This window comes from Talpa europaea (assembly GCF_964194135.1).
Source record: "Talpa europaea genome assembly, chromosome: 16".
In the NCBI taxonomy this organism is placed as follows: domain Eukaryota; kingdom Metazoa; phylum Chordata; class Mammalia; order Eulipotyphla; family Talpidae; genus Talpa; species Talpa europaea.
The window spans coordinates 8,171,496-8,184,552 of record NC_140084.1 but is presented as its reverse complement, the minus strand read 5'-3'; the positions used below and the strand labels follow the sequence as shown (position 1 = coordinate 8,184,552).

Sequence of the window (13,057 nt, the reverse complement as noted above, 5' to 3'; positions counted from 1 at the left end):
AAAGAATATAACATAAGGTGTTTTATTCATTTATCCAGACAACTGAAATGAAAACTTTAATTCAAGCATATTACTAAAATTATTACAATCAGGCTCCCATCAATATTTAACTTCTATTATATCGCTAGCTAAAGTATTTTAATGTTTAATGTCCAAACTAGCAGTATAAGTGTATAGTAGGTATGAATGCTAGGCAAACCTGAATTTTATTCAAAGTTAGTATTTGTAATACATAGTTAAGTACAAGCAGTACTTAAATAGGAACATAAAGGTTCATATTCTGCTTTTACCTTTATGCATTACCTATAAAAACTATGTCAGATTAAATAAGTAAATATTCCCTACTTATTCTTTAACAAACTGGTCTTTAAAAAACTTCAAGCTTCTGAATTTCAATTGACAATTACCAAGCATAGGAATAAGATACATGCTCTAGTATACTGTACACAGAAGTATTTTCTTACTAACAAATAAAAGTCAACCAGGCCTCCGGGGTGGCGCAGTGGGTTGAGCGCCACGCTGTAAAGCTGTCCTCAGCCTCTACAGCTCGGGTTCGATTTCTGGCCGGCCAAGGAGAAACCAACATGGCACAGCAGACCTCTCCTGCCTCGCCCACTGCTCACCTCAGCAGTGTCTTTGGTCTGTCTGCCTGTTCTGTTCTCCACTCTGTCTCTGGTGAATCCTCTCACCCTCCCGCGCCTCTGACTGTACCCCTTGTATAAATAAAAAAAGTCAACCAAATTATTAACTTCATTTGCCGATCTAGTTTAAATTATTTAGTTCTTTAAAACTCTATTATGGGGCCTCCCTGGTGGCGCAGCGGTTGAGCGCTGGGTTGCGAAGCTGCCCGCGGCCTCTGCGGCGCTGGTTCGATCCCCGGCTGCTCCCCGGCCACCAGAGGAGGGTCCCCCGTGGTGCACAGACCTCTCCGCCCGCCCACTGCTCCCCTCAGCAGTGTACCTTGGTCCTTCTGCCTGCTCTGCTCCCCGCTCTGGCTCTGGTGAATTCTCTCACCCTCCCGCGCTTCTGACTGTACCCAGTGTATGTATTAACAAAAACAAACAAACAAACAAATAAATAAATAAAACATGCCTCTATTAAAAAAAAAAACTCGATTATGTTCTCTCACCCTCCCAAGCTTCTGACCGTACCCAGTGCCTGTATAAATAAATAAATAAATCATAAAAAAAAACTTTACATAAAAAATAAATAAAAATAAGATAGAATAAATAAATAAAATAAAACCATTATGGGGGCCTCCCCGGTGGTGCAGCAGTTGAGCGCTGGGTTGTGACGCTGCCCGCAGCCTCTGCAGCCTCTGTAGCACCGGTTCGATCCCCGGCCATCAGGGAGGGTCCCACATGGCGCACAGACCTCTCCTGCCGCCCACTGCTCCCCTCAGCAGTGTACTTCGTCAGTCTGCCTGCTCTGCTCTCCCCTCTAGCTCTGGTGAATTCTCTCACCCTCCCGCGCTGCTGACTGTACCCAGTGCTTATATAAATAAATCTTATTAAAAAAGAGAGAGAGAGAGAGAGAGAGAGAGAGAGAGAGAGAGAGAGAGAGAGAGAAAAGAATGCAGGCTGCATAAATCCATTTATATGAAATTCTTAAAAAAGGTAAATCAGGAACTCCCTGTTGGCACAAGGGGTTAAAACGCAACCTATGAAGCTGTCCGCAGCCACTGCAGCATAAGTTCCATCCCCAGCCAGGGAGCTACGCACATGGCGCAGCAGACCTCTCCTGGCTCGCCCACTGCTCCCCTCAGCAGTGTATTTCATTCAGTCCACCTGTTCTGTTCCCCACTCTGTTTCTGCTGAATCCTCTCACAAACACTCCACACCTCTGACTGCACCCCAGTTCTTGTATGCATAAATAATAAATCTTAAAAAAAAATAATGGTACGATGAAACACTACTCAGCAATAAAAAGGAACAGTGTAGATGAATCTTCAAATCTTTTGTTATGCAAAAGAAATCAGACACAAAGAGTAACTACAATATAATTCTTTTTATGTGAAATTCAAGAACAGGGTTGTTAAAGTCTCAGCACTATCAAGCTATTGCCAGCACTGCTGCATGAGTTTCATCCTGGGCCAGGGAGCTGACCCACATGGCGCAGCAGACCTCTCCTTTCTCGACAGCTGCTCCCCTCAGCAGTGTATTTCAATAGATCCACCTGTTCTGCTCTCTACTTTGAATTCTCTCACCTCCCTCACCTCTGGCCTATACCCCAGCCCTTGTATGCATAAATAAATAAATCTTTTAAAAAAAATTTTTAAATGAAATAAAAACTAAATTTATAAAGATAAAATAATCAACAAATTAGTTCACTATTAGAAACTTTTTGTTCTTGTTTCACTTTCAGAACCAAATACAAAATTTACTGGCACACTAATCATTACATTTCTGACTGGAAAAGAAATGCTAAACCTTCATGGCTGGCCAGCAGCAATTATACCATATTTATCAAATAAATATTATTAAAAATAAAAGTAAAGGAAGAAAATCTATTATTTATTTATTTTTAAGATTTATTTATTTATACATACAAGACCTGGGGTACAGGCCAGAGATGTGGGGGGTGAGAGGATTCACCAGAGGCAGAGTGGGGAACAGAACAGGCAGATTGACCAAATTACACTGCTAAGGGGAGCAGCGGGCAAGTCAGGAGAGGTCCGCTGCATGATGTGGGTTGCTCCCTGGCCGGCCGGGGACTGAAGTGCTACAGAGGCTGCAGATTGTTTCACAGTGCAGTGCTTAACCCATTGCACCACCAGGGAGGCCCCTATTTGTTTTTTTAAAGATTTATTTATTTATACAAGAACCGGGGTAGAGGCCAGATGTGCAGGAAGGTGAGAGGATTCACCAGAGACAGAGTGGGGAACACAACAGGCAGACTGACTAAAATACACTACTGAGGGGGGCGGTGGGCAAGACAGGAAAGGTATGCTCGCCATGTGGGTATCTCCCTGGCTGGCGGGGATCTGAACCAGCACGCAGAGGCTGCAGATAGCTTCACAGCACTGCGCTCAACCGCCTGCGCCACCAGGGAGGCCCAAGAAAATCTATTTTACAAGTGTTGTCAAGAACGAAAGCATATGAAAAATCTCATATAACACATAGATCCTTTATGGCAACATCAGATTTTTATTTATATTTGAAAGCTGAACTCATATTGTTAATTCACAGAGAAAATATCTACCTAATCATACAAATATGTTTATATAATTAGTGTATTACACCGTTAGTTTTCCTAACCTTGATTTTAGTGAGACAACTACAAATAAAACACAGGTGAATCTCTTATGTGACTTAAAATAAAATCTCAGCAACAAAACAATAACGTACGTTAATAAATAACATTTCTCTGAGAAGACTATCTTTTACCTCTCTAAAGAGGACTATCCTCTATTGCTGTGTAATCAGATCCAACTGGCATCTCACATTAAGTTGATCTTTCATTTTTTTTCTAATTACTTGCAATTCTTAATAGCAGATATAATCTGGTAAGTCAACTTTGGTAAAAAGTGATTTTTTTTTTATAAATAATACTGATCACAATAAGAAATTTTTTGTACACTACCACTTTTAAATTTGGGGGGACTCCTGGAATAATTACAGTAGAGTCAAGACTGACTTTATTTATTTTTTTTATATAGAGGCATGTTTTATTTGTTTGTTTGTTTGTTTGTTTTGTTTATACATGCACTGGGTACAGTCAGAAGCGCGAGAGGGTGAGAGAATTCACCAGAGCCAGAGCGGGGAACAGAACAGGCAGACTGATGAAATACACTGCTGAGGGAAGCAGCGGGCGGCAGGAGAGGTCTGCGTGCCATGTGGGACCCTCCTCCGGTGGCAGGGGACCAGCTGGGGATCGAACCGGCACCGCAGAGGCCGCGGGCAGCTTCGCAACCCAACGCTCAACCGCTGCGCCACCGGGGAGGCCCTCAAGACTGACTTTAGGGCCTCCCCAGTGGCGCAGCGGTTGAGTGCTGGGCTGCGAAGCTGTCTGCAGCCTCTGCAGCGCCGGTTCGATCCCCCGCGCCAGGCGAGGGTCCCACATGGCACACAGACCTCTCCTGCCACCCGCTGCACCCCTCAGCAGTGTATTTCGTCAGTCTGCCTGTTCTGTTCCCCACTCTGTCTCTGGTGAATCCTCTCACCCTCCCGCGCTTTGACTGTACCCAGTACTTGTATAAATAAATAAATAAATCTTTAAAAAAAAAAAAAAAAAAAAGACTGACTTTAGATGAGGTCAAGAATCATCTGATTAAATATGGATTTCTATCCTCTTATTTAACAATCAATAGAATTCCAGTATTGAATAAAAATAATGAAATAGAGTTTAGGAAGACACAAAAACAAATGGCAGGAAATTAGAAAGATGGATTCTAACAGCAAGAAATTGGGATGAACTAGGTATGACTTTTGTTATATGCTTGAACTTCATTTCCATAATTATATTTCCATAATGACATATTATTTAGTTTTCTAGGTATGGATCAAGAGATTAACAAATGTTAAACAACAACAAAAAAAGAACTGGGGCCTTCCCAGTGGTGCAGCGGGTTGAGCGCAGCACTATGAAGCTGTCCGCAGCCTCCATGGCACTGGTTCGATCCCGGCCAGGCAGGGAGAAACCCACATGGCACTGCAGACCTCTCCTGCCTCACCCCCTGCTCCCCTCAGCAGTGTATTTCAGTCAGTCTGCCGATTCTGCTCCCCGCTCTGTCTCTGGTGAATCCTTTCCTGCACTTCTGGCCTGTAACCTGGTTCTTGTATAAAAAAATAAAATAAAAATAAAATAAAATAAAACAAAATAAATCTTAAGATAAAAGAAATTTTACATAAAGTTGAGAAAACATTGCTATTTTTAGCTTTTTATTTGTTAACTATTAATTACACATGATACCCTATCAAATACAATAACCACCATTAAAAAATTTTTTTCCTCACTGTTAATAGTTCATATTTTAAAAATCTTCCAGTCTTAAATGTTAAATTCATACCAACAAAACTGCATTATACTGGTATTTAGCACTTATTTAAACCAGATTTTATTTGATCTCTCATATAATCTCTTAACTCAAGCTTTTTAAAGTATTTAAAGTTAATAATACATTGCTTTTGTTACTCTACTTTTTCCAATTTGCTCATATTTTTCCTATTTTATCTGATTTTCTACCATCTTACCTTTCACCTCTACATTTTTGGAATGGTTTCTTTAGTTAATCTGTTTGTTTTTTTTTTAAGATGTATTTATGCATACAAGAACTGGGGTGTAAGCCATAGGTGGGGGTGAGGGGAGGTGAGAGGATTCACCAGAGAGATTGGGGAGCAGAACAGGCAGATCTACTGAAATACACAGCTGAGGGGAGCAGCGGGAGAGACAGGAGACTTCTGCTGCTAGGCAATGTGTGTCACCTGGAATGGAACTTCCTGCTGCAGTGGCTGACAATAGCTTGATAGTGCACCGGCAGGGAGGCCATAATCTGTTTATTTTCAACGGGTTTCATATTTATCTTTTTTAATATGGCAAACAATATATGCCAAAGTTAATTTTTTTCAATATAGACATGTAAGAAATGGTACCTTTTTTTGGTAGCTAAATTTATTGTGTAGATACTTCTGAGAAGAATCCTAGCCTTCAAATCTGACTCCCTAACTGTAAACCATTTTAATTTTTTTTTTTAAGATTTATTTACTTATGCATACACAAGCTGGGGTACAGGCCAATGATATGAGAGGTGAGAAGATTCACCAGAGACAGAGTGGGGAGCAGAACAGGCAGATTGGCCAAAGTACACTGCTGAGGGGAGCCGTGGGTGAGTCATGCGAGGTCTGCTGCGCCATGTGGGTTGCTCCCTGGCCGGCTGGGGATTGAACTCGTGCTGCAGTGGCTGTGGATAGCTTCATAGGTTGTGTTTTAACACCTGACATCACCAGGGAAGCACCAATTTAATTTTAAATACATACAAACTTCTCTCAAGTACATAGGGAAAATACTAAAATAGAGTTAAAAGGTATATAATTTGGTCTTTTTTTGAGACGTGTTATTTTTAATAAATGTGCAGTAGTATTTCTTTCATTTACTATTTTACCGTGAGTTTCTATGTAATGATGGAGTCATCAGAAACTTTTTTAACAGAAACATTATTTTAATGAGGGCCTCCCCTGGTGGCACAGCAGTTGAGCGCTGGGCTGCAAAGCTGCCCGCAGCCTCTGCAGCGCTGGTTCAATCCCCGGCCACCGCGCGAGGGTCCCACATGGCGCGCAGACCTTTCCTGTCTCGCCCGCTGCTCCCTTCAGCAGTGTATTTCGTCAGACTGCCTGTTCTGCTCCCTGCTCTGGCTCTGGTAAATTCTCTCGCCCTCCCACGCTTCTGACTGTACCCAGTGCTTGAATAAATAAATCTTTTAAAAAAAAACAAAAAGACATTATTTTAATGACTATGTACTTACTGCATCTAATAGTTATACCCTTTTCCCACTGTCAAGTCATCACATTTATTAAAAAGGTAGAAGCAAGAATGAATTACAGACATTGATAAATGCAAACTAACTGAATAGTGGAGACTCAATCTATTTTTATAACTTCCTAACACTCAAATGCAGTTTTCCAATCTTCTTTTTCCTAAAAAAATAACTTAAATTTAGGGAATGCATGTTCTATAAAAAATTTTAACAAATTGTATAATAAATTTCCCTCACTCTGGGTTGAATTTTTAATAATTAAATAGCAATCTAGACTACTGATGCAAAGTACACATGAATATTACTAAACAATACTTCACATTATATGACATGGGGAGTTAATGTAGCACAGCAGTTAAGAGCTCAGACTCTTGGGCCTCCCTGGTGGCGCAAGGGGTTAAGCACCTCACTATGAGGCAATCCACAGCTTCTGCAGCACGAGTTCCATCCCCCACCAGCCAGGGAGAAACCCACATGGCGAGGCTGACCTTTCCTGTCTTGCCCGCTGCTCCCCTCAGCAGTGTATTTCAGTCAGTCTGCCTGTTCTGTCCCCCACTCTGTCTCTGGTGGGTCCACTCACCCCCCAGCATGTCTGGCCTGTACCCCAGCTCTTGTATGCATAAATCAATCTTTAAAAAATAAAAAAAAGCGCTCAGACTCTTAAGTGAGACTACCTGAGTTGGGGGACCATCGCTGGTGGCCGGGGATCAAACTGGCGCTGCAGAGGCTGCCGGCAGCCTCGCAACCCAGCGCTCAACTGCTGCGCCACCAGGGTAGGCCCACTACAATTATTTGACTCTCCGTAAGTTACTGAAACTACCTATGCTTACCTACCCTGATCTGTAAAATGGGAAAGTAAGAACCATCTCAAAGGGATGTTATGACTTCAGTGAGCTCATATTTGTAATGTTACTGACACATAATAAGCACCATACAGATGGTTAGTTGTTTAATTTTTATTCAGCTAACATTTATTGAGGATTTACGAAGGCTAGGTTATATGCTGTGCATGAATGTGCCTCTAGAAATCTTCACAACAACTTGTGATGAAGATACTATTATTCCTCCCATCTAAAGACAAAAAAATTGAAGCATAAACTGAGTAAATGATTAAAAAAAAAGATTAAACAAAAAATATATATGATTAAATTGATGCTACACACAAGTATTAGAACAAAGGTTTGAACTCAAGCCTGATTACATGGCCTATGACTTTAACATAGACTATAAGGTGTACACGACATACTAGAAGCTGTGGTGTCCTCCTGGACTGTATCATGAAAAATATGCTGGGAGCGATGGGAGGTTTTGCGGAAGTAAATTAAAATATATATTCTCTAGAATAAAAGAGTATTTTAAACTTAATATGAGAAGTCACTATAGGCCTTCCTGGTGGCGCAAGGGGTTAAGACGCAGCACTATGAAGCTATCTGCAAATACTGCAGCAAGAGTTCGATCCTAGGCCAGGGAGCTAACCCACATGGCAAAGACCTCCCCTGTCTCGCCTGCTGCTGCCCTCAGCAGTGTATTTCAGTCTGCCTATTCTGTTCTCCGCTCTATCTCTGATGAATCCTCTCAAGGCCCCCCTCCACGCACCTCTGGCTTATACCCCAGTTCTTGTATGCATAAATAAATAAATCTTTAAAGAAAGAAAGAAAGAGAGAAAGAAAGAGAGAAAGAGAGAGAGAAAGAGAGAGAGAAAGAGAGAAAGAGAGAAAGAGAGAGAGAGAGAGAGAGAGAGAGAGAGAGAAGAGAGAGAAAGAGAGAAAGAGAGAAAGAGAGAAAGAGAGAAGAGAGAGAGAGAGAGAGAGAGAGAGAGAAAGAGAGAAAGAGAGAAAGAGAGAAAGAGAGAGAAGAGAGAAAGAGAGAAAGAGAGAAAGAGAGAAAGAGAGAAAGAGAGAAAGAGAGAGAAAGAGAAAGAGAGAAAGAGAGAAAGAAAGAAAGAAAGAAAGAAAGAAAGAAAGAAAGAAAGAAAGAAAGAAGTTGCTGTAATACAGGAATATTTGTTTATGAGTTGGTATGTCTGATATTTGTTTTAGAATAACACAGCTTGAGGAAGGGAAGAGAATAAAAGAAACAAGATTAGACATATACTAATAATTGTTAAAGCCTGGGGATTTATATATATAAAATGTGTGAGTGTATATATATATATATATAAAATATATAATTCATTATTTTACTCTACTTTTGTATATTCTTTTTTTTTTTTTTTAAAGATTTATTTATTTATTTATACAAGCACTGGGTACAGTCAGAAGCGTGGGAAGGTGAGAGAATTCACCAGAGCCAGAGCAGGGAGCAGAGCAGGCAGAAGGACCGAAGTACACTGCTGAGGGGAGCAGCGGGTGGCAGGAGAGGTCTGCGCACCATGTGGGGCCCTCCTCCGGTGGCCTGGGAGCAGCCGGGAATCGAACCGGCGCTGCAGAGGCGGCGGGCAGCTTAGAAAGCCAGCGCTCAACCGCTGCGCCACCGGGGGAAGCCCCATGTATATTCTTTAAAATGTCCATAAGAGCTTAAAAATAGAAATTTAAAAAAAGTAGAAATTGATAAGAGATTAAATACTTTCAATACACATAAAAAGAACTTTCTGATTACATCAAAGGTATAAAAGGATATATCTGATACACATTTACATTTTACATATAAACGCTTTGGGTGGTTTATTTAAGTAACTGAGTGTCCTCTCAACCAAAATGAAAAATTAACAGAAGTATTTAGATATAAACGCACAAATATATACCAAGTCGTAGTCTGCATTGTCATCAACTCCTAAAAATCCTTGCTTAAGTAACTAACATATTTTGTTTTCCATCTTTCTCCTACTTGATAATCTCTTATGATTATAAAACTCTGGTTTAATCAGAAAATGATGGGCTTGTATAAATATGACCCCTCAACACACAAACTGAGTTACATGAGTAAAATCCAGAAATCTGCTTCACTAAAGTAATACCTCTAAAAATTTCTCAGTTAGGATATATGTATAGTTTTCTTGTAAGTGTAAGTAAAACCTTTTGTATGCTCTGAAGTATACTGTTAAAACATTTCAGCTAACATTAAAGGAAAACAACCATTACTAAGCCAGACACTATACTAGGCATTTTCATAAATATTAGCACACTAAATTTAAGAGATTACATACATTTTTATATAAAGAATATAAAATGTAAAGAGATAAAAATCGGGGCCTCCCTGGTGGCACAAGTGGGTAAGCATTGCACTATGAAGCAATCCGCAGCCTCTGCATCCTGGCCGGCCAGGGAGCTACCCACATGGCTCAGCAGACCTCTCCTGACTCACCCGCTGCTCCCCTCAGCAGTGTATTTCAGTAGATCTGCCTGTTCTGCTCCCCACTCTGTCTCTGAATCCTCCCACCCCCCACACCTCTGGCCTGTACCCCAACTCTTGTATGTATAAATAAATCTTAAAAAAAAAAAAAAAAAAAAAAGAGGTAAAAATAACTTGCCCAAGATCACACAGCTACTAAGTAGCTCAGCTGGTATTCAAACTTAAACTCAATTAGAAAAACTCACTCCCCTATCCCACCCACCCCCTTATACCAAAATACTACATGGGAGGCAAACATCTATACTCAAGTGAAACCGAAATATTTAGGGTCATTTTAACCAGACCACAAAATGTTTAAGTTCCTGGTTACATATACGGTTTACAGTGGCAGCCTGGCTTTGAGTAAAGAGCACCAACCAAAACACAAAAGTATTGCTTCTGCTGCCGTATGCCTTTTTCTCTCTTAATTTCAGCCTCAGGTTACTCATCTCTGTAATGGAGAAATTAATATCCGTGCTGTCCAGTTCCCAGATTACAAAATTCAAAGATGATACATGTGGAATCACTTCAAAAACTACAAAAACAACACAAACAGAGTTTCTGCCTTAAAATGATAAAAACATGATTTCATTTTCCAAAATTATTTACACTTTTCCACACATTGCAATTAACAATTCCAGAACTTTCTAAAACCCTTTTTCCTAAGTATCACTCAAACATCATCTCTATTACTTGGCTTTCCTTATCCTTAAAAATAATGCAATAGTAATGACATTAATGCTTTGGTAATAAATAATTAATACACCATTTTCAAGTGCTCCGCATATACAAGTTCTAAATTCTGAATTTTTCAACTAAATATGTGTTTGGTGTCACTCTTTTCGTTATATTCATGCTCTCAGTATTTGAGCCTTTTCATATTCCGTTTGTTTGTAAAAAGCTAAATTTAAGAACTAGAATTCTAAAGTATAACACCCAACACATAATTTTTAATAACTTTGCAGGGCTCTTTCCCCCATGACTCCATAAAGCAAATACAACAGCTATCAAGCACATCAAACACAGCAACAAAATCCACTGAAACATTCAGCTGCTCTAAAAGAAGGATCAGTCTCTTTAGGAGAAAACTACATTGTATGAGTTTGCAAAGTTTCACACTTTCTCATTTAAACTCCATTTCAGAGAAAGCCTTTGCATACTCACACAATATGCTTTAAAATGGCACTTTGCTGACCTTCCAATAGTCCAACTCTATGAAAATTCTGTGATGGGTGTAACTTCAGAGAATCTGAAAAACACAAAAAGCATTAAGTACTTTTTATGCTGAATGATTAAAAAAGAAGCCAAGGATAGCATACATCTCTTATATAACTGTCACGTACTTTTTCAGAGCTAAAAGCCCATATTCGTGAACGTACACTCTGTAAATCGCCTCTACTTTGGTCTTTATGCTAAACTTAGATTTTCATAAAGTATTTGTTTCGTGGAAATTTATCTAATGATCACTGTATAAATGGTGTTAATGTTCTGACTATTTTTAGCACCTAATTGTACCACATTAGCCCTCCTCTCAGAATCATCCCTTGACTTGGTCTCTTCCTTCTGACACTCAAAGCTACACTATTTCTCTAAAACGACTTCAGGTAACGCTGCCCGAAAAACATCCTTCAGGATGGTGACTGCCAACTAAAGTCATCAGAGCAACAGACAATGGCTACAGTTCCTAAGTAGGACTCTGCTGTGTACAAACTCAATCGTCAATCTGCAAAGGCCAGTCCTTCCAGGGTAAACCATCTCGCTCTGATTCACTTAAATAATTTAAATAGACGGATGTGAAGTTCAACTCCCCTTCTGGGGGGAAGGTAGTCGAATCAGCGGATGGAGAGTCGCAAACCAGAACTAGAGAAACGCTAAATGGCTGGGGCATGAGAGTCACAGCAGCACCCAGTTCTTTCTGTTGAAATGAAAAACTTGTAACTCCAGTCTCTCTCGCCTGCCCCTTCCCAGTGGCTTCAAAAGTGAAGAGCGCACTTGGGAGGCTTTCGCGCCGATGCCCCTTGCACAGGGAACCTGTTCTAACACATTCTTGTGGTGTCCAGTATAGGAATTTCACCCCCGTAGAGATTAGCTCCAATGCAGTATTTTAGAACCTGGGAATCCCCTTCAGGCATTATCCAAAAGTTTTAAAATGAGAACCTCTGCCCTCTGCCCCCTCCTGCCGCCAGCCCTGAAACCGCAACGAAGAGAAAATTCTCAAAGGACAGTGTCTGTGCCTGAGCTGGTACCCCTGGGACGGGAGAGGAATCAAAGTAATCCAGGGAGAGCACCCCATCTTTGCAGAAGAGAGGGAGAAGTAATTAGAATGCTACAGAGGTGGAAGGACGGGGCCGGGGAGGGGGGGGAGGAGAGAAAATTCGGGTCCTTTTCAGCCCTAGGATGACGGGGGGAAAAGCTCGCCAGGTCGAGGGGGGCCGTCCCCCCGAGGGGAGGGAGTGGACTAGGCCGGAGGGAGAGGGGGGGAGAGCGACGGCGCACAAACAACCTGGCGGGGGAGGGAAAATGGTGACCCCGCGCTCAGCCGGGCTCCAGGCCCCGCCGACCCTTGGGGGGCAACTTTGCCGGGGAGGAAGGTGCCGGCCGGAGGCGGAGAGCCGCGGCGGCCGCGGCGCGGGGCCCCCCGGGCGCTCCCCGGGGCCGAGGCCGGGCGGGCGGCGGGCGGCGCGCGGCGGGCCCGACCCGGCCGAGGACGCGCCGCAGGACTCGGGGGCCGCGGCGCGGGGGCCCCGGCGGCCCCGCGGGGGAGGGGCGGCCGCTCCCCCTCGGCCCCCCCCGCGCCGGCCCCCGCCGCCCCCCCCGCCCCGAGCGCGCGCCCCGCCGGGGCCGCCCGGGCCCCGCCGCCGCCCGCCCCGACGGGGACCCCCGCGGCGCTCCGCTCCCCGCCCCCACGCCGGCCCGCGGGCCTCACCTCGCGAGTACAGCGACTTGGGCGAGTCCAGGTCTAGGTCCGCGCTGAGCAGAGAGATGAAGTCCGAGGGCATCGCAGCTCGGCCCGGCCCGGCCCGAGGGCGGCGGGGGGCGGCGGGGGCGGCGGCGCCTCCTCTCCGGGACCGCGGGCACCGAACCGGGGGCGGCGCGGCGAGGGCGGCCGCCGCTGCCTCCCGCTCGCGGGCGACGTCCACCGGGCCGAGGCGAGCACGCCGCGGCGGCGCGTGAGGGGAACTCCGCGGCCGGGCTCCGGGCGAGCCAGAGGGGGGGCGCAGGGCGGGGACGGGGCGGGGGGAGCCCGCGGGTCCG

The 13,057-nt window shown here is 43.5% G+C and overlaps 1 protein-coding gene across 3 annotated transcripts in view; it reads right to left on the bottom strand.

The window, feature by feature from the left end:
- Positions 1-12,801, bottom strand: part of NFAT5 (nuclear factor of activated T cells 5) — a gene marked incomplete at both ends in the record, with an annotated part of 102,551 nt that extends 89,750 nt beyond the window's left edge. For 2 of the 3 annotated variants that reach the window (XM_084257193.1, XM_084257194.1), the window contains 2 exons: positions 10,998-11,051; positions 12,729-12,801. In XM_084257193.1, the coding sequence (XP_084113319.1) occupies positions 10,998-11,051; positions 12,729-12,801 (127 nt within the window). The remainder of the gene's footprint in view (positions 1-10,997; positions 11,052-12,728) is intronic. The other variant, XM_084257195.1, reaches the window with a different exon arrangement.
- Positions 12,802-13,057: the final 256 nt, after the last annotated feature.